Source organism: Macaca fascicularis, chromosome 7 (assembly GCF_037993035.2).
Source record: "Macaca fascicularis isolate 582-1 chromosome 7, T2T-MFA8v1.1".
NCBI lineage: Eukaryota > Metazoa > Chordata > Mammalia > Primates > Cercopithecidae > Macaca > Macaca fascicularis.
The window spans coordinates 70,543,315-70,565,221 of record NC_088381.1 but is presented as its reverse complement, the minus strand read 5'-3'; the positions used below and the strand labels follow the sequence as shown (position 1 = coordinate 70,565,221).

The 21,907-nt window shown below is 41.4% G+C and overlaps 1 protein-coding gene across 3 annotated transcripts in view; it reads right to left on the bottom strand.

Annotated features, from left to right (window-relative positions):
* Nucleotides 1-21,907, bottom strand: part of AGBL1 (AGBL carboxypeptidase 1) — a 947,782-nt gene that overhangs the window by 902,201 nt on the left and 23,674 nt on the right. The window contains exon 1 of one of the 3 annotated variants that reach the window (XM_015453344.4): nucleotides 19,541-19,687. The exons of the other annotated variants lie outside the window; for them this stretch is intronic. Within the exon in view, the coding sequence (XP_015308830.3) occupies nucleotides 19,541-19,555 (15 nt within the window). The 5' untranslated portion in view covers nucleotides 19,556-19,687. Of the gene's footprint in view, nucleotides 1-19,540; nucleotides 19,688-21,907 lie in introns of those variants that run through there. 3 annotated transcript variants of the gene reach the window in all.

Sequence of the window (21,907 nt, the reverse complement as noted above, 5' to 3'; positions counted from 1 at the left end):
AAACTTCTTAATTTAGAATAATTTTAGATTGAAGGAAAAGTTACAAAGATAGCACAAAGAGTTTCTTTATAACCGGTTGTTTTATTGTCAACATCTTATAATAGCCTGATACATTTGTCAAAACTAAAATACTGACATTGGTACATTATTGATTTTTTTGGTTTTAGACAGAGTCTCACTCTGGTGCCCAAGCTGTAGTGCAGTGGTGCCAACTCAGCTCACTGCAACCTCTGCCTCTTGGGTTCAAGCAATTCTCCTACCTCAGCCTCCCGAGTAGCTGGGACTACAGGCACCTGCCACAACACCCTGCTACATTTTGTATTTTCAGTAGAGATGGGATTGTGCCATGTTGACCAGACTGGTCTCAAACTCCTGGCCTCAAGTGATCTGCCTTCCTCGGCCTCCCAAAGTGCTAGGATTATAAGTGTGAGTCACCGCACCTGGCCTGGTACATTATCATTAACTAAACTCTGGACTTTACTGGATTTCACCAGCTTCACTAATGTCCTTGTTCCAATCCAATATCCCACCCAGTGTACCATGTTGCATGTGGTTGTTCTCTCTCCCCAGTCTCCTCTGGTCTGTGGCAGTTTCTCAGTCTTCCTTTGTTGATAAAAAGAGTCAAACTCTGTAAAATATTTGAAGAGATTTACTCTGAACCAAATACAAGTGACCAGTGGCCCATGACACAGCCCCAGGAGATCTTGAGAACATGCGTTTAAGGTGGTCAGGCTACAGCTTGGTTTTATACGCTTTAGGAAGACACAGGACATCAATCAATACATGTAAGATATACATTGGTTTGGTCCAGAAAGGTGAGACAACTAGAAGAAGGGGCTTCCAGGTCATAGGTGAATTCAAACATCTTCTGATTAGCAATTTATTGAAAGAGTTATTATCTAAAGGCCCAGGATCAATAGAAAGGAATGTCTTAGTTAAGACAAAGGGGTTCTGGGGTGGGCGTGGTGGCTCACGCCTGTAACCCCAGCACTTTGGGGGGCCGAGGCAGGTGGATCACCTCAGGTCAGAAGTTCGAGACCAGCCTGGCCAACATGGTGAAACTCCGTATCTACTAAAAACACAAAAATTAGCCAGGCGTGGCGGCAGGCACCTGTAATTCCAGCTACTCAAGAGGCTAAGGCAGGAGAATTGTTTGAACCTGGGAGGCAGAGGTTGCAGTAAGCTGTGACTATGCCACTGCACTCCAGCCTGGGCAACAGAGCAAGACTGTGTCTCAAAACAACAAAAACAAACAAAAGACAAAGGGGTTCTGGAGACCAAGGTTTTCTCATGCAGACAAAACCTTTATGTAACAGGCTTCAGATCTCTTACCAGACCTAATAAGGTGCCGGATTCTTCGTTAATTCTCTCCTGGAGCAGGGAAAAGATCTAGAAAGGAATAGGGATTCTCTATAGAATTGCAGATTTTCCCCACAATAGACAGCTTTTTGCTAGACCATTTCAAAATATGTCAAATACATATATTTTGGGATAAAATACTTTGATTTCTTTCACGGTCTGCTATCTGTTATGTTATGCTATACTAGAGTCAGGCTGGAATTTGGTGTCTTATTGCTATGAAAAGTCTATTTTATCAGTCTTAAGATCGGTTTTAATGTTAATGCTGGTCAGCTGTGACTGAATTCCAAAGGGAGGAGGGTATAATGAGACATGTTCAACTCCCACTTCCCATCATGGCCTGAACTAGTCTTTCAGATGAACTTTGGAAGGCTCTTGGCCAAGAGGAAGGGTCCATTCAGTTGGTTAAGGGGCTTAAAATTTTACTTTTGGTTTACACCTTTTTTCCACAACCTTGACAGTATTGAGGAGTAGTGAAAAGGTAACGTGTAGAATGGCCCCCAATTGGATTAGTCTGATTTATTTTTTTAATTAGACGAGGATGATGGACCTTCAGAGGTCCTTTCCATTATATATCCAGGGTTAGTGAGAAACACATGATGTAGCTGATGATGCCTTCACTTGGTTTATCACTTAAGTGATGCATGCCATGTTTCTGCACTGTGACGTTATTTTTGCTCTCTATACTCTGTTTCTTGGAAGGCAGTCACTATGTCTAGCCCACACTTGAGAAGAAAGAGTAGAATTAAGCACTATCTCTTGGAGGGGTAGTATCTACACATATTCTTTAAATCCTTGAAGTTTGAAGGAGAATTACATTTGGTTCCATCATTTGGTTTCATGGGGATATCCACATTCTCCTCCATCCTATTTTTCATGATCACACGCCCATTACTTCTTTTGGAACAGGACCCTGTACAACACTCACTCTGTCAAAACCTCCTGTGACCAAGTCGGGAAACGGACAATATCCTGTTGCTCCAATGACTATTTTCCATCAGCAGTGGATTCTGGCTGCTGAGAGGTGAAGGGGAAGAAACTTGGAGACAGTTCCGTGGAGGGAGAGCGCACATTCAAACGCAAATGTGTGTAGTAATTAGGTATGATGGGCTGTAATTTTCCGACTTCCTTGTGCAAAGCAAATTGCTTTTCGAGTTGAAATGTTCTCTGGCTTTCTTTCCCTTAAGTTTGGCCTTGTATGAAAGTCCTCCTTTTCAAAAAGCCAAATTTGTTTCATTTTATCTTATAACTAAATTAATGCTAATTGCACAATGACTACATTAGGCAACACTGAAGTACACCACATTGTGGAACGAAAATTCATCTGTCAACCTGAAAAGCCGTAAGTAAACCTAAGAGTGTGTTCAAAGATTAACCTCTGAGAGGCTGCCTTTCAGGATTATGCTGGTTGAGACAGGGCTGCAGAACACTAGGCCTTCTGGCTGTCAACACAGGAGACACTTTTAGAAATGTGGGTTCCTCTTAGAATCCATGAGGATTCTCCAAACAGATCAGAAACTCAGACTTTAGTTCTTTAATATGACTATTGTCAAATACTTGAATCATCCCTACAACTTGCAAATGAGGAAGTTTCTAATCTTTTTGGTTTTTTAAATACATCCAGGGACAAGGAACTTAGCATCTCCCAAAGCAGCGAACACTACTGTTTGAAACTCTAATCTTAAATAAGATCCCTTTTAGACCTATTTCTTTGTGATTTGTACATTTACATATTTGCCTAATCTCTATTTAAAGGGGATGATTAAATTTGTTTTAAAAATAACCCACACTGATGTATATTTTTGGCATAGAAAAATATCTGGGAAAGTAGATGTCAATAGTTGTTATTCCTTAATAGTAAAATGACAAATTATTTTTGCTTATTCAATTTTCAATTGTTCTAAAATGACCATAGACCCTTTCTATAATAAAAAATGATAAAAGCAGGCCAAGCACAGCAGCTCACACCTGTAATCCCAGAACTTCGGGAGATTGAGGCGGGCAGATCACCTGAGGTCAGGAGTTCGAGACCAGCCTGGCCAACATGGAAACCCTGTCTCTACTAAAAAATACAAATATTAGGCAGGTATGGTGGTGCATGCCTGTAGTCCCAGCTACTCAGGAGGCTGAGGCAGGAGAATCACTTGAACCCAGGAAGCAGAGGTTGCAGTGAGTTGGGATCATGCCACTGCACTCCAGCCTGGGCAACAGAGTGGGACTCCATCTTAAAAAAAAAAAAAAAAAATCCATAAAAGCAAAGAAGAACATAAAGGGAAAGGGAGAGGGAAGTAGGTAGTAGGAAATACATGAGCCCAAGATGTCTTATATCCTTGAGGCAGAAACCAGAAACACATTTATTATGCCAAGGAGATATTTCTATAGCAATTAATGTTCCTGTCTTATATTTTACTCATTTTTGCATTGAACCAAAAGACCTTTATTGAGAAACAAAAATGTGCCAAGAGTTCTGCTAGTCACTAGGGATCCACAATTAGTGAGAAACAATTTGTGCCAGTGGCACAATGGTGGAAACAGACCCACAAACAGAGAAGTACAAGCTGTTCTGTAGTGGAGGTGGCTCACAGCCACTGCATCTACCCATGCACCTTGTGCTCTTCTCCATGAGGCCAGGTCTAAGAGGGAGGGCACATCTACCATCACAATCAGTATTGATTTGCATACTTAATACAATTTTTTAGCATTTGACAAAGTGTCTCCAGGAGACACCATCTTCTCACTGACAGACAGGTATACCATAGGTTAATGGGCATCCTGAAGACAGGCTCACTGAGTACTATGGTAACATTAGGAGTGACTTAGCTTTGCATTAAGAGCAAGGAGAGTGTTGCAAAGACAAGGCTGGGGAGAGAATGCTGGAACTTTCCCTTAAAGCCAATAGGTGTTCATCTATCAAGTAAACAAGGTAAAAGAACACGGCAACATATCTTAGGGCCCCAAGTACATGCAGGGGAGAGCAAAAGATGACCTGGGAAGGCAGGCCTTAATGGGAGTTTAGATTTTATCCTATAGGCAATGGCAGCCTCTATATTTGAGGCTTTGTTTCTTGTGTTCAGTATATTAAATGAAAAATGAGTACTTGAATGTGTCAGGCCTCTGAGCCCAAGCTAAGCCATGTATCCCCTGTGACCTGCAGGTATACATCCAGGTGGCCTGAAGCAATTGAAGATCCACATAAGAAGTGAAAATAGCCTTAACTGATGACCTTCCACCATTGTGATCTGTTTCTGCCCCACCCTAACTGATCAATGTACTTTGTAATCTCCCCCACCCTTAAGAAGGTTCTTTGTAATTTCCCCCACCCTTAAGAAGGTTCTTTGTAATTCTCCCCACTCTTGAGAATGTACTTTGTGAGATCCACCTGCTGCCCGCAAAACATTGCTCCTAACTCCACTGCCTATCCCAAAACCTGTTAGAACTAATGATAATCCCACCACCCTTTTCTGACTCTCTTTTCGGACTCAGCCCGCCTGCACGCAGGTGAAATAAACAGCCTTGTTGCTCACACAAAGCCTGTTTGGTGGTCTCTTCACAAGGAGTGGGTGTGAGAATGAATGAATAATGTGTACGTGAATGAATGGAAATCGAGTTAGTTTATAAATAGTTAACAGACATTTAGATTTGATGCTGAGAACAGATTATGGACAAATTCTTTTCTTTCATGGCTTTCTTCAGGCAGCACGCAAATCCTTCTACTTTTGTCCCTTGTGGGGAGCCATCCACAGGGATAGAATTAAAAGTGATGTGTGGCAAATTGTGCAGCTACTAGGACCCCACAACCAGGAGATACCTGCAGTCTGCACAGTCATACTGGACAACTTTTTGTCTACTAGTTTCCACATACAGACAAACATGCAAATACATACACACATACACACACACACACACACACACACACACAAACTACTTTTCTGAGATATGCTCTTCCATTTTTCTACCACCTGGCCATTGTGGGGGCAATCATGTTTCTATAGTTTTAACCTCCCCATTAGCCCCAGTTAATGGGTCCAGGGGTGGGCAACTCATTTAAGCTGGGCCAATCATTATCACGACTATTGAATCTGGTGTCTCTTCAGGTGCCTTGACAGTATCATGCTGAACTCAGCAACTGTTGGCAGTATTGGAGCCAGAAGAAGGCCATCTGTAGCAAGAAGGAAAAGTGAACTGAGGTGTGCAAAAAAAAAAGCAAAGACAAAAATCTGGGTGAGTCCTACTTACACTTAAGCACTGGTTCCAGTTCACTCAGGAGACACAGACTCACTTTAGCGTCTGGTGAGAAAATTTTGTATCTCTGTAATAAATTCTCTTTTATATGCAAACTGGAATTGAATTATATTAGCTTTACTAAACCCAGAGTGTGGTTTAAGTTGAGTTGGTCGAAATTCAGAACTAGGCTTTAGTTACTTGCAACAAAATGAGTCCTAATCAAGCCAATAGTCCAAAGGAGCAAGCACTTTGTACCCTGTGGGTTTAAATCTTGGTATTGACACTTACTAGCTATGCATCCCTTGTGTGCCCTCTCAGGGACTCTCAGAGTATTACATAATACTCACCCACAATTTTGCTGTGGTAGCTTGAAATCATGTCTATGAAGTCCCTGGTACCCTGTCTGGTAAGTAGTGGATGTTATATAAATGGGAGTTGCTATTATTATGCTTATGCCAAGAGACCCTTTTTAGCACAATACATGAGAAATTGACAGGTTCATGGTTAATTATTTGCATAAATTTGCCTTCTAGTCCCACCTCCCCACCCCGCCCAAAAAAAGCTTTAGCTAAGTCTCCTTACCCTTGTTTGACTGCATTATAAACAGAATCCAAGAGAAGAAGAACTCCCATTTCCTGCCTCATCACCTCCCTTAATGACTGAGCCTCCAGGAAAGCATTCTTATTTATTATGAATGTAACAAAAAGACACTGGGTTCTAGATTTTTATGAGCATATTTTTAACCTCTGCACCTGCTCTCCAATGCTGTACTCAAACAGAAGTTCCTAGAGCAACCAAATAAAGGATATTTAAGATGCAACTTCTCATTGCCTTTGTTTTTGAAGTGTAATTATAATGTTGTCATTGGTGCTGATTTGCAGAGGGCCAACAGTGTACGTGGTGCTGTAGAGTTCTTGCGAAGACAGCCTTTTGTGAGCATAAACACAGGGGAGACGTGTCTTGAATACAATTACTTTTGTTCTTTGAAATCCTACCTGCCAATTTGAACTTTTAATAATTTTCTTCTCATTCTCCTCTACCAGCCTTTACTCCAGAGAAAAGCAAAGGGAGAAAGACAAGATGAACTAGGGCTCCCCTAGTTCATCTCAATGAGAGTCTGCTTTTAAAGCCCTTGGCAGCACCTTTAAAAATGGAACTGAGTCCACATAGGAAAAGGTGAGAGCAATCTCTTGAAAGAGAGAATTTCTGAGAAGAAACATTATATCGATACCCAGGAGAAAGGTAACAATGTCAGTGTAACAAGAAATTCAGAGATAGCAGTTTAATATGACAGCACAAACACTGGAATAAGGAGAGACTTTTCAAATCAAGAAGATACCAAACTAAGATCAGCAGAGCAACTCTTGACAGTTATTCTTCTTGTGCCAGAAGCTCACTAATGGAGTTATACATAACCTTTCTCAACTACAGACTCCCACACCCATCCAAATCACCAAATCACAGGTCCTGGGGTTGGATTGCAGGCATGTGAATTTTTTAAAACCAAGACATTCTTCTATCATCTCTAATCACATGAGGCTTAGTTGTTGTTGGTTTTGTTTTTTTTTTTTCTGTGAAAACCTAGATAAAGAAAAAAAATGAAGGATTGTATGTCCCATTTGATGATCAGGAGGGAAACTTGATTAAAACAAGTCAAGAAGAGTTTCGAATACCTCTTGTGCACACTTGAAGCGTTACTCATTGCATATTATACATTGTTTGATATGCACTAAAAACACATTCCGAGCCTTGGTTTCCTCATCTGTAAAATAGAGATAATTCTTACTTTGGAGGCTTTAGTGAGAATTAAATGAGATAATTGTGTAAAGTATCTAGGTCATAGAAGTTACAAAACTTGCTCAACAAAACAGTCACAGGGAAAATTGGAAATTATAGGTAGGTCAATCAGATGCCAAATAGACCTCATGTTAGGCTTTATTCCTTATATACTCAGACTTCTTCTGAAAAACAAATTCTCAAATAATGAGAAATAAAAGAAAACAAAGCCCGTCAGGAGAGCAGAGACTGCTGGTTTCTCCCCTTTTCCCTTAGTAACAGACCCATTTTAGTGGGGATTCCCAGCAGCCATCCCAGAGCCCAGTGTGTTCTTAAGGCAGGTAATCATGCATCACATTAGGATGGAAGGAAACCAGAGCCATGAGTGTGGAGCCCCAGAACACTCACCTCCAGATTTCTTTAAATAAAAAAATAGAATTCCTTTATTCTTAAATAAAGGAATAAAATAGTGATTTTAGTTCCCATCATCCATAGCCAAATCTAATTCTAATCAATACAATCACACAGGAAAACTCTTCAACAAGACTTTGATGATGACTATTGATAGATCACTAAGCAACTGGCCTAAGTAACACGAAAACATGTTAAAAAAAAAAAAAAAAAAGTGTTTCTGAGGCCAGATGAAGAAAGATGCTTGATTGTCAACTGTATTAGGGTTGTCTTGAGAATCAGAACCAGAGAGAGAGATTTATTGTGATAATTGGCTCATGTAATTATGGAGGTTGAGAAGTCCCATGACCGGTCATCTGCAACCTGGAGAAGCTCATATAATTCAGTCTAAGTCCAAAGTTCTAAGAACCAGGGAAGCTGACTGTGTAACTCCTAGTTGAGTGTGAAGATCTGAGATATTGGAGGTAGGGGTTGCTCTGCTTGTGTAAGTTCCAGAATGTGAAGGCCAGAGAACCAGGAGCTCCAATGTCCCAGCTCAAGAAGAGAGAGTAAGTTCATCATTCCTCTGTCTTTGTGTTGTATTCAGGCCCACAACAGATTAGACTATGCCCATTCACACTGATGAAAGTGGATCTTCTCTACTCAGCCTACTGAACCAAATGCTCATCTCTCCTGGAAACACCCCCGCAGAAATAATGTTTTACCAGCTACCTGGACATCCCTTAGCCCACTCAGGTTGACACATGAATTAGCCATCACATCAACAAAGTAATTGGAAAAAACAAATAATCCTTCGGCTTTAGCACTAGAGAGAACTAAGATTCAAACCCAGCTCTAATACTTAACTGGCTGTGTAATCCTAAGCAAGTTATTTTAATCTTTCTGAGCCTTACATTTTTGTTCTTGATTGGTTGGTTGCTTGTGTTTTGCTTTAGCTGAAATTGCCTAGAGCAATACTCACAAAACAGAGCTGAAATGAAGTTTAAATTAAATGAGAGAACAAATGCAAATAACATAGCACAATGGCACTCAATACCTTCTAGGTTTCCTGCCGATTTTAGTGATATGGTCCATTTTATTATTGTTCCCAACTGTTTACTATCCTTCCTATAAAAGAATTTTAGTTGGAAAAGTGACATGATCTGACTTAAATACCAACCTCGTGTATTTGGATGACATGACTGAAATTTTCTGAGAGAGAAATGAGTCCTACTAATAACAGGAGAGTAGGTATAAAGCAGAGCTGTCCCAGAAGGCCGAAATGCTTGGTCGTCCTGGATAGATGAGTCTGGAGTTTCATGGACAAGTCAGGACCAGAGATATAGCTGGGACATCATTGCTCTTGACATACACACGGTATGGGACTGAGGAAGATGCCCTAGGAAATTACACAGGGAAGAGAAGAAAGAGAACCCGAGAGATAGCCTTGAGCTTTCCAGTGTTGACAAGTCGACTGAAAATGAGGCGCCAATGAGAAGACTGAAGAGGAGCAGCAGTCCTTACCCCAGAGCACCAGACGTTGGAAGGTGACTAAGTGGTATCTGGGAGTAAGTATAAATAATTCTGAGCATTTCACTACCTCTGGCCTTCACAAAAATCACAATATTGTCATTCAAAGGTCCTTCATTTCAAACAACAGTGATCACAATGATATTTCTGATATGTTCTTCTTCTAAGTTACAGAGAACAGAGAATTTTTTTTTTTCTTAAGAGAAAGAAAGAAAGAAATAGCCAATAAAGTAAAGATTGGGCAGGAAACGCACATCGTGCTATGTTTATACTCTAGCACAACCTAGTGGTACTGTTTTTTAACAGGCAGGTCTAGACTAGAATAAAGTGGATGTTGCTGTTAAAATTTCATCTTCACAGTCACGATCCACCTCTGTGACTTTATGTTACTCCCCTGGATCATGGGATTAGAAGCAAAATGGATGTCACAATGCTACCTAGACGGCTCAAACATCCTTCAAGAGGGATATTTTTAGGAAAACAAAAGTGTCTGATTGTGTCATTTTGAGATCCCAGTATCTATTTTTTAGCTGTCAAGATATTACCTCAGGTCTTCCTCACTTGAGGTACCAGGCAGTGTTTATCCATAACCCAATGGTGAACAGTTAGCACCACTAGCAGCCACAATTTTTTCAACCCTTTTCACATGAGAGCATATCATGAAGTTCAATAAAGACATTCTGACAAAAGAGTCAAATTCACTGACAGCTCAGGCTACTCTGACAATGAATCTCATCAGAACGAGGCTCCAAGTGAATTCACTGAGAAACAGACTTATAGGGTTGGACCTCAGCATCTCGTGACAGAATACGAATTGGCATGCATGTAAACAGTTCTGAAGTGGGTAAGCGTGGTGTGCGTTGTCATTTGCACCAAGCTCAGCTAGCATACAGTTGTGTTATTGGCCACATTCTACTATGTGGAACCCTTAAGCCAGCAAGGCCTACAACTTCAACAGGATTCATATGCATGGAATTGTGACATCGGTGAAAAAACACCCTTCCTGGAATCTCCCAAACTTTTTGTTTTAGAGGTTAAAATCTTGGAAAGGGACTCCCATCATGGAAGTACGATATCTACATCATATTGATGTTGAGTCAGCATTTGGGCCATAAGGAGCTAAGTTCCTATTGTTTTTCACAAATGCAGGGCTCTTAGAGTCCCACTAGATCTACAACAGAGAGTGTCTTCTGCAGACAGGCACACACAAGCAGACCGGAGTAGATGACACAGGCCACCTCCCACAAGTTCAGTTGGAAGTGACACCTCTGAGTTCTTCCTTCTGGACCCCTTGCCAAGGCAGAGTGCAGACTCACCTCCCCCAAGGGTCCAAGGCTGAAGACACAGAGCCACTATCAAATAGCCAGTTGCAGGTTTTAAATATAACATCATCTTAATATTTCAAATGGGAAAATGGCAAACATCTTATATATAAAGAGTCCCTTAATTAGATTGTTCAATAAGACTAGAAACAGCTATTGGATTCCTATTTCAGACAGGTTGATAAATAATTTCTATTTGTTAAGCCTCAGTTATTAACAAATATAGTCCTTGAAATGTCACTGGTAACTCACATATTTTATTTCAAGTGTAGTTAATGACTTATGTGTAGAATGCTCTTAATTGTTTTTTAGCTCCACAGTAATTCCCAGTATTTTCAAAGAACCAATATAACACACAGCATCTTATAAACAAATATTACCAATCTTTCCTTTGGGGCATGGAGAATAAGCACTGTAAAGTTGGGTCGTTTTTCTTAGACTACCTAGCAAGTTTGAGGAAGGGCTAGAAAGCTCAATCTTGCCTAGTAGTAAAATGGTACTACTGGGAAGTGGCATTCCCTATTTGTTCACTTCACATAGTGAGCACCTGTGATGGACAAGTGACTGTGTTAGGTGTGGCACGGCATTATAGGGTAAAGAAGAAACTTTCCTTGCCTTTTAGGAGCTTAAAACCTAGGATGGGGCATGATAATGCAGGTACTCAAATAGCTCAAATGAAAGGCAGGTGAAAGAGGTGAAAGGTGGGCCGGGTGCAGTGGCTCACACCTGTAATCCCAGCACTTTGGGAGGCCAAGGTAGGTGGACTACCTGAAGTCAGGAGTTCGAGACCAGCCTGGCCAACATGGTGAAACCCCATCTCTACTAAAAATACAAAAGAGCCAGGCGTGGTGGCAGGCACCTGTAATCCTAGCTACTCGGGAGGCTGAGGCAGGAGAATCGCTTGAACCCAGGAGGCAGAGGTTGCAGCGAGCCAAGATCATGCCACTGCACTCTAGCCTGGGCAACAGAGTAAGACTCAGTCTCAAAAAATAAAAATTAAAAAATTAAAAAATTTCAAAAATAAAAAAAAAACAGAAAGAAAAGAAAAGAAAAAGAAAAAATAAAGAGGTGAAAGGTACTGAACAAAAACTAAGAAGGCTGAGAGCCAACTCTGAGGTAACAGCTGGGAACTGAAGCAGAAAAGCTAAAATCCGCCCCAGTCCCATTGCTGATAGACTCACCATTTACTAACAGAGACACCATTCCTCCTTTTAGATCGTTTCTTCATTTTTCCAGTGGGAGGCATGTTTTTGAAGAGTGAGAACAAAAGATAATGTTTTTAAAAATCTGACTCTAGTGTTTTAAGGGAAATTTTCCTAAAGTAAAACTTTCCCTTACCTAAAAGAAATAACAGGCAATTTACAAAAGTAGAAATTCAAATAGATAATGGGCTCATGTTTTTAAAAATTCAATTACATTAGTAATCAAAGAAATGCAAATTAAAATGAATTACCATCTTTCTCCTCTCAAATGGGGAGAGATTTAAAAGCCTGATAAAGTCCGGCCCTGGTGAGGGTGAGAAGAAATAGGCATTCTCGTACACTGCTGAAGAGAGTGTAAATTGCTACGACATTCCTGGATGGGTAATTTAGAAATACTTAATCAAAAGCCTTTAAAATGTGCAGACCCTTTGACCCAACAATTTTACTGCAATTATTCCCAAGGGATAGAGACAAACATCTATTTGCGAAGATCCTCATCACTTCATCACTGTTGCTAATCGTGAAAAATTGAAAACACTCTAAATGCCTAACATTAAACAAATTGCCATAATACAATGGAATAATGTTCAATCATTGATAATAATGTTGTTGTAGGACATTTTTATTAATGTGAGAAGATATTCATGTTATAGTGTTAAATATACAAAAATATATGTGTAGCATGTCCTTTTTTGTTTAAACATGCATATATATGGATAAATGCAAAGAACAAGATGTGGAATGACAAATGCCCATACATCGTTATCAGCCTTTCTATCAGTACAGAGCTCCCCAGCCTTTTTGACACCAGGGACTAGTTTTGTGGAAGACAATTTTTTCACTGACAGGGTGGGTGTGGGGTGGTAGTTTTGAGTAGATTCAAGCACATTACATTTATTGTGTACTTTATTTTCTATTGTTGTTACATTATAATATATAATGAAATAATTATACAACTCACCATAATGTAGAATCAGTGGGAACCCTGAGCTTGTTTTCCTGCAACTAGACAGTTCCATCTGGGGATGTTGGGGAACAATGGCAGATCATCAGACATTAGATTCTCATAAGGAGAGCACAACTTAAATCCCTCACAGGTGCAGTTCATGATAGGGCTCGTGCTCCTATGAGAATCTAATGCCACTGCTAATCTGACAGGAGGCAGAGCTCAGGTGGTAATGTAAGAGATAGGGAGTGGCTGTAAATACAGATGAAGCTCTGCTTACTTGCCTACTGCTCATCTCCTGCTGTGCAGCCTGGTTCCTAACATGGCCTGGTTCCTACCAGTCTGTGGCTCAGGGGTTGGAGACCCCTGTATCAGTGGACAGTCTCTATTTGCCAGCAGTTCCAGATTAACAAGTAAGTGCATGCCTTTTGATATTACACAAGTGTTTTCCCAACTTGATCTCCCAGGAAACTTCTACTGGGTCTTCAAAATGTAATTCAAACGTCATTTCTTTTCTGAGTACCTCTATCCCACTCATACCAAAGGTAGCAGGCCAAGGGAAACAGCCACGAGGTTTCAGCTTCAACAACAGTTGTTCCTTGCCTGTGTGTTAGCCTCTGTGCTTGGAAACGCAAAAGCTTTCCCCATCTCTACCTTGACACCCAAATTCCAAAATAGATACAAACATTCAGAAAAAGAAATTTCCTCTCTGGTCACTCTTCTAGCAGCTGAATTTATTCTACATAACACACACACATACACCAGAATCTTGGCTATTCCCAGGACTTCCTTGAAGCAGTATTCAAAGTACATACTGCCCAAGCAGGACTAGTCACTACCCACCTTTCTCCCATTTCCAGTCCATCCATCAAAGGAGAGGAATCAAAGGCCAAGAGGTAAAGAGAGAAGGTCATGGAATCCTCCCAAACTTACAGTCTGACTTCTAGGGACCTCAAAAACAGGAGATGCTCAGGACCAACCAGGGAATTGACCTGAGCCCAGCTGCCTCCAGGCAATTCTCCTCCTGCCCTAGATGGCTTTCAAAAGAGAAATGCCTGGGTAAGTCATTCAGACAGCTCAGTTCTCTACTCATGCCTCACCCCTGGGAGAATAAAAGATAGACCTGTCACATTGGTCACTGTAGCAATACTGGGTGGTACAGAGCTTTCATAGCTTGGCTGTATTGGGAAAACTCGGGATTTGTTTGCTAAACAAACCTCTGCTGGAGGAGAAAGTGGGAGGAGGGATGGTCCTTAATGCAGGAATAACAATTTCCTCTTGCTCTTCCCCATCTGCCCTGACACTGCTAGGCTTGTTCAGAAAGTGTTCACAGAATCACACATCGTTGCGGGTATCAGGAACATTACACATCCCCTAATTTGAACTTCTCACTTTAAAGATGGGAAATCCAGGTCCATAAAAAATAAAATGATTAACCTTAGGTCACACAGCTAGTTCTTGAGCAAGCTGGTGGCCCAGTTCTACTAGAGTTGGCCCTTGGATAGCATGGGTTTGAACTGTGCAGGTCCACTTATACATGGATTTTCTTCCCCCACTGCCACCACTGGGACAGCAAGACTAAACCATCCTCTTCCTTCTCCTTATCAACCTACTCAAAGTAAAGATGAGGATGAAGACCTTTAAGATGATCCACTCCCACTTAATAAATATATTTTTCTTTCTTCTAATTTTTAATAACACTTTGTTTTCTCTAGCTTACTTTGTTGTAAGAATATACTATGCAATACATATAACATACAACATATGTGTTACTCCACTGTTTACGTTATCAGTAAGGCTTCCAGTCAACAATAGGCTATTAGAATTTAAGTTTGGGGGAGCCAAAACTTATACATGGATTTTCTACTGCATGGGGGTCAGTACCCCTAACCTCCAACGTTGTTTAAGGGTCAACTGTAATTTTCTCCTCAGTGCTATTTGTCACTATCAGAGGTAGAGTTACCATAAATCTTATGCAGCTAAAGCTTTGGAGTCCCTCACTTGCATGGGATTCTTTCAATACCTGACGGGGTCCCAGTCATGTGTTTACATAGGCATATGATTTTGTACCACTAGCAGGAGGAAGGTATTTTAGCCACAATTAAGATTCCTGTGTGGGTGGTATTGGAGTTGAGTTGAGGATCTATTTAGCTTGGGTTTAATGAAATTTATTTGTATGATTTGCAGGAACTTTTGTGGATAACTAAGTTACTGTTGGCCATCTGATTGCAGCAATGGCTTCTAGGAGCATCATGACCTGTGCAGACTCACCAGCATCATAACACGAAGGTCCCATGATCATGAGCACATTGCCTTCAGCGTCTAGCACTGGATGTGAGCCATGGAGGAGAAATGCAGCATGCAATGGACAGAACTGGAATCTGCTTTATAAAATGCTCTTTCAAAACTCACAGCTCTTAAAAGAAGCTTGATAGAAGTTTTCTCAAATTTGACAATAATCCCAAATGTTTACTTGATATTACCCCAAAAAAACAAATTGTGGAGCTGAAAGAAATTTTTCTTTAATTGTCAGTAGCAAAAAACAAATTTTGATCAACCATGCTACAGAAGAGGTTGAATTATCCTTATTTTCTCTATAGAAAATGGTATTATATAAAATGTCATATGAATAGAGCAATCAAAGAAAATTCAGCCAAAAAAGATATGAGAAAAAAGGATTATAAAGCAATGCCAGGAAGTCAATTTAAAAATACATTATTTTTCTGATTTTGTGAAGCTTTGGTATTTGTCAGCTTTTTAAAAATCATTGCTTTGTAAAAGTTTCTTATTCTAGATAAGTGTCCTTATTCATACTTAATTTTGTATTTGTAGTTTTGTATTATTCCCCTTAAAGAGAGATCCAAAGTTGTATAAGCTTCAGGCCCCCCAGAACCTAGGTCTACCCCTGATTATTATTATTGCAGTACTGTATTTTACATTAATAGTAATATTTAATGAGTACCTACTAGGTATACCAAGGAGTTGTAGTTGGTTGCCTGAAAGTATAAAATGAAAGGAGTTCATTTATACTTTCAGACAATCTATATCCATTCTACAGCCAGAGATGTTTAATCAAAAAAGAGAAGGACCTTAAATATGATAGATATTCTCACTTCAACATGCTCCCCTTCCTTGATTTTGTTTATTTGTTTGTTTGTTTGTTTGTTTGAGATGGGGTCTCGCTCTGTTGCCAGGCTGGAGTGTAGTGGTGCAATCTCGGCTCACTGCACCCTCCACCTCCCGTGTTCAAGAGATTCTCCTGCCACAGCCTCCTGAGTAGCTGGGACTACAGGTGCGCGCTGCCATGCCTGGCTAATTTTTATATTTTTAGTAGAGACAGGCTTTCACTATGTTGGCCAGGATGGCTTCAATCTCTTGACCTCATGATCTGCCCGTCTTGGCCTCCCAAAGTGCTGGGACTATAAGCATGAACCACTGCACCTGGCCATGCTCCCCTCTCCTTCTTAGCTATAGATCTCGGAGCATTTTCCAATCATCTCTCTTGACCTCAATTTATTTGCATTTTACAAGAAGAGAAACTGAAGCACCTAAATGTATCCACTTGAAATTAATAGTGAGCTTCTGAGCCCCTGACTTCCTAGGTTAAGAATGCACCAATGTCCTGGGACTACAGGAGGTATTTGTACGGTGCACTCTAATTGCCTATATTCTGGCATACTGAATTATTCCTCAATGATTAGTCTAGCCTATATCTTTATGTCTTTAAGCAGTAAAGCTATGTCTACCTATGTATCTATTTATATAAATATTTTGAAGAGAAATTTCCCATGCCCTTAAACAGAAGACACTCAAAATCATCTCACCTTTCTTGGTGAGAATGAATGTTTATTGCTATGAAAATTACTATTATGTTCAACCTGTTCTGTGTGAAGTATGTAAACTTAAATCTCTGCTCAAGAGAACTGCCGTTCCTTGCTTTTGTCAAAGAAGCATCTTTAGTATCTTCCCCTTATTTTAATTTGCTGGTTGCAGCGAGATAATTGGCTTGCAACTTAGATCAAAAGGTTTAATTGTATGTAAAATAGGGTTATAAGGCAGCCCTGATTATGGTAGCATGAGGCTCTCCTCAAATGGTGTACAGATTTTATAGCATGATATCCATCTGGACTCTCCCTATGCATGAATTGGTTGTTGTCTTGGTTCTTATTCTATTTTAAGAGAGCTGATCTTCCTATAAAAAATGAGGAACTACTATGCAAGACACAAATTAGAACCCATATGGATGCACCAGGCTTTGAGAAACTCTCTGAGAGGGCAAAATAGCAGCCAGTCTATTCCTAGAGATCCCTGTTTTCCAATCCATGAACCTCTTGAATCATGTTTGGCATTCTTCCTCCTCCCGTTTCTCTCCTCACTGAGCCCTACCCAACAACAGAAAAACCCAGAACACTGTTAAATGTGAGTACAATTGTTTATCCTCCCACCCCCACCGAGGGATTCTAGATGGTGAATTGCACTCTGAAGAGCTTCCTAAACTTATAAGAAAGTGATTCTGAAAAGCTCAACATTTTGGTAGAACGGAGAGATTTGACGTTGCTTCTGCTCCAAGAGCAAAAGAGTTGGGTGAGTATTCTTCAAGCACCCGGGACATGCCAAGACTGTGAGAGCACATTCACAAACTCTATCTCCTTTCATCTTCACAACAGGCAGGTATCATTTTCCTCATTTTATAGATGAGGACACTAAGGTTTAAAGAAGCTAGATAACTTGCCTAAGAGCACATAGTTTATATGCAGTAGAACTAGGATTGCAACTCAGTTCTCTCCAAAGATAAAGTCACTTTCTGGCACTACATATGAAAATTAAGTTCTAAAATCTTTAGCCATGCTGCAGAAGAAATAAGAACAAAAGAGAAACCATGGAGGATCACAGTTGTTTGTGAAATTCTCCTGTTTTACATTGTCCTGTGGTCACCCACGAACTTGTAAACCGCAGGATGCCATATTCATCTTTCATGGATCTTGGTGTGCATACATCAGCTTGCTGGATGATTTTGTGCACTGAATGTTTCCCACGGTATGTTCTGTTTTTGATCTACTCTAATTGGTCTCCGTCTCCCTTTTGTGAATTATAATACTCTTCTCCTCCACGCATGTGTCACTCATGAAGTTCAACAATCCCTCCAGCCTTAGGAATACATCAAAGCAAATAACACTGATCACTGCCAGTTGGTTTTCAGGGCTCCACAGCACACTGCCTGCAGGAAGTTAGGAGATGACTCTGGAGAGAAAATGTTTGTCCTGAGATCCACTAGCCTGATCCTTCTACGAGCAACTCCAAGAACTAGCAAGTACAGCATCTCTGTCTCTATCCCTCTTAGAAAAATTATTATCTAGACAAAATTACACTGTGCTATCTGGTATTGTGCCATTTTAAATTTCAGCCTAGATCAGTAAAATGGATAAATGACTGATTGAATGGAATGGGGTTCTCAACTTTGGCACTGTTGACATTTTGGACTGTATAATTTTGGGTTGGGGATGAAGGACATGTTCTGTCCATTGTAAGACATTTAGCAGAGTAGGACGCTAAGTGTTGCAAGATGTTTAGCCAGTAGCATCCCTTGCCATTATGACAACCAAAATTGTCTCTAGACTTTGCCAAACATCCCCTGGGGGGAAAAATGCCCTAGGACAGCCACTGGAATTGAGTGAAACGAACATGTATTATCTGAAAATCAGATGGAGGTTTCCTCCCATTAGGACTCAAGGTAGGTCTAAAGATCTTCCACATTATGTCAACCCCCTTCTTCATGCACCCCCAGAATATCATACATGAATATTGCTTTGATCATAGGTACAGTGGGTACATCCAAATGCATTTTGTTCTAGGTAATGGGGAATTTAGCTTTCCTCAAAGCAATTCTATGGATCACATCTAACAAAGACCAAGCACATGTAATGTAAGCACATTTACTACCCTGTTACCTTTATATCCAAGCACTTGATAAATACAACAGCATACTAGTTTATATCATACCAGAGAGGTCGCCCACACATCAGATGGAACACACATTTACTTGCACATTATTAGTCATAAAAATTTTGTCCCTGTGCCATTTGCAGAATTAAATAACCACATGGGAGCAAAACATTTAGAAGCAAAGAGAAAAGTGATTTTTCAGATGTGATTGGAAGAAATGAACGGCTGAGTTATCAGGTCATTATAGAAATACTAGCGTAATTCCAGATAGTCCATGTAACTTGTAAGGCACACCAAATTAAACAGCACGTGTAAAACTCACTCACTTTCACAGACCTTGTTAAATTGGCCACAAAGTCTGTACACCAAGAAAAGATTCAAAGAGTTACAAAAAGAACTGTGACTGGGTTGGCCTAGAATAGAATAGAAGACACTTATTTGTGTAATCAAACCTGGACTTTGTAAATGAGGGATCGATTAACCACATAGAGGTTGTATTCAAAGATGTTTGTCCCTGCCCTATGACCTGGAAAATAGAAAAAGGGCTGAGTAAAGGCCTCTCTTTCCTGCTGCTCTCCTCTTCTTTCCCCTCACCTTCTTCCTTCTCTGTTATTAAGCTGATGGTTGTCATCTTATCACTATCTATTTATTGATATCAACTGGTTTTATGCTAGAGGCCAAGAGGCCTCACGGTCTGAATTCCTCAGGAATATTCAGAATGCAGATCTAACTAAATTAGTGATGGTGGCCCCACTAACATGAGTTTGTGCCTTTACTAGTCCCAGGTTAGGTAATTTGTATATGTCTTTCTAATTTATTTATTAGTACTGATATAAATTGGTACTTACATAGAATTCAGTCATCCTCTGGTTACCTAGCTTAGGTGATTTCAGCAAGAGATGTCCAGAGTCTCAACATTGGGTGACTGAAGAACAGAAAAACTGGGATGAAATATCTGTCAACATAGCTCAACAAGGAATCAGGAACAGAGAGTCTTCAAGATGGCTGACTAGAGGCATCTGGTACTTGCCTCCTCCACAAAGAAGAACCAAAATAGCAAGTATATTATTACACTTTGAATAGATCATCTAAGAAAGAACACTGGAATTCAACCAAGAAGTGGCAAGAAATACCTAAGGCAAGGAACGAGAGGGAAGTCAGGCAGCTTTCTCGGCCAGGATCAGCTGGGATCCCGGAGAGGCTCCCCAATGCAGGGAAGGCTAGGTAAGGGGCTCCCCGTGGTCTGCATTCTCACCATGGACTCATGCAGCCCTACCCATGGGAAAGCCCTTTGACCATTGTGGGCCCTGAAACTAACGTAGGTAGCTACCTGGAGACCGTACAATGGTATTACTCCAGAGAGGGAGCTCACACTGGGTCCCACAACCACCCCCACAAGTCCTAAGAAGCTACAGGAAGGTGCTATTTTGAGAGCCCAGCCCTCACCAGACTGCATTGTGCTATAAGGTCCAACAGCCCCTGTATCTCCACATTCCTGGAGCCCCACTGGCATCCCTAACCTTTAGCCATCACCACTGCTGGCTGCTGCCTCCAGGGCAAAAGCACGAGCCATTGGCAACAAGCCTGCCACTCCCAGTGGGACCTCTGTGCATTTTCATGTCCCCTGAGAGAAGACTCCCCCACACACAGCCACCGCCACTATTGGCTGCTGCACCCAGGGCCAAAGCACAAGCCACTGGCAGCAACCCTGCCACCTCAGCAGCAGAGCCACTGTGCACTTACAAGGGACCTGAGGACAGGCTACCTTACCTGCAGCCATCCACTGGGGTGAAAGCATATACTCCCCAGCTGCCTGTCTATGACTGCTGCCACTAAAAGCAACCCACCCAAGAGCAGGGCCATGACAGCCACTGCTGTCCTCATCCAAACATTCCACTGGGGCCCTAGGGATCACCCCACCCCTACCATAGCCAGCACCTGTATGCACTACCAGAGGGCCAGAGGACACACCTACCTGGCCCATCCTTATCCTCCCCAATACCAAAATGTGTTATCTGAGATCCTTGAGTTCACCCTGCCCCATTTACCACCATTGGCATCTGAGCACTCCTCTGACGGGATTGAGGACAGGCCCACTCAATCTGCAGCTACCAGCATAGCAGGCACCCACGTGCATGCACCACCTGTGTGCCTCAAGACTGACCCTCCTCACCCATCACAGCTGCTACCAATACCAGCACAGGCCACTTGGGAGCTAGAGGGTTGTCCTGCTATGGCTACTGCCATTACTCACGCCCTGCCCACTGCCCAGGGTCCTAAGGACCCACCCACCCACCTGGCCCACTGCCACCATTGCTGGCACCTGAGCAAGTCAGCAAGCCACCTGGCTACCCAAGAACCAAATTGCCTAGAATAGCTAACACCAATGCAATCATATGCCACCCTGAGGACCAAGGAAAGACACGCTCAGCCTTCAACTGCCTTCACTTGGGCCTGAGGATTGGACTGTCTGGTGTTTTCGTTCCCAGCAAAACTTCACCACAGCCTCCACTAACAACTGCAACCAAAGTCACTGAGAAAATCACAGACACCACTAACACCATTTACAGGTGAAGAAATTACATGGAGACTACTACTGCACACACCCAGAAGTAAAACCAAAGTGTCCTAGCTAACCAACACCACTGATACATCTTCAGGAAAAAGCCCTCACCTACAAAAGCAAATCCAAAAAAATGGGAGAAGTGACTGTTTTATCAGATGCGCAGATATCAACATAAGGACAAAAGAAACATGAAAAAGCAAGGAAACATGACACCTCCAAAAAAAGTCGTAATTCTCTAGCAACAGATTACAATAAAAAGGAAATTTACAAAATCCCAGGAAAAGAATTCAACATATTGATATTAAAGAAGCTCAGTGATTTTTCTTTTTTTTTTTTTTTTTTTTTTTTTTGAGACGGAGTCTTGCTCTGTCACCCAGGCTGGAGTGCAGTGGCCAGATCTCAGCTCACTGCAAGCTCCGCCTCCCGGGTTCACGCCATTCTCCTGCCTCAGCCTCCCGAGTAGCTGGGACTACAGGCGCCCGCCACCTCGCCCGGCTAGTTTTTTTTTGTATTTTTTAGTAGAGACGGGGTTTCACCATGTTAGCCAGGATGGTCTCGATCTCCTGACCTTGTGATCCACCCGTCTCGGCCTCCCAAAGTGCTGGGATTACAGGCTTGAGCCACCGCGCCCGGCCGTGATTTTTCAAAT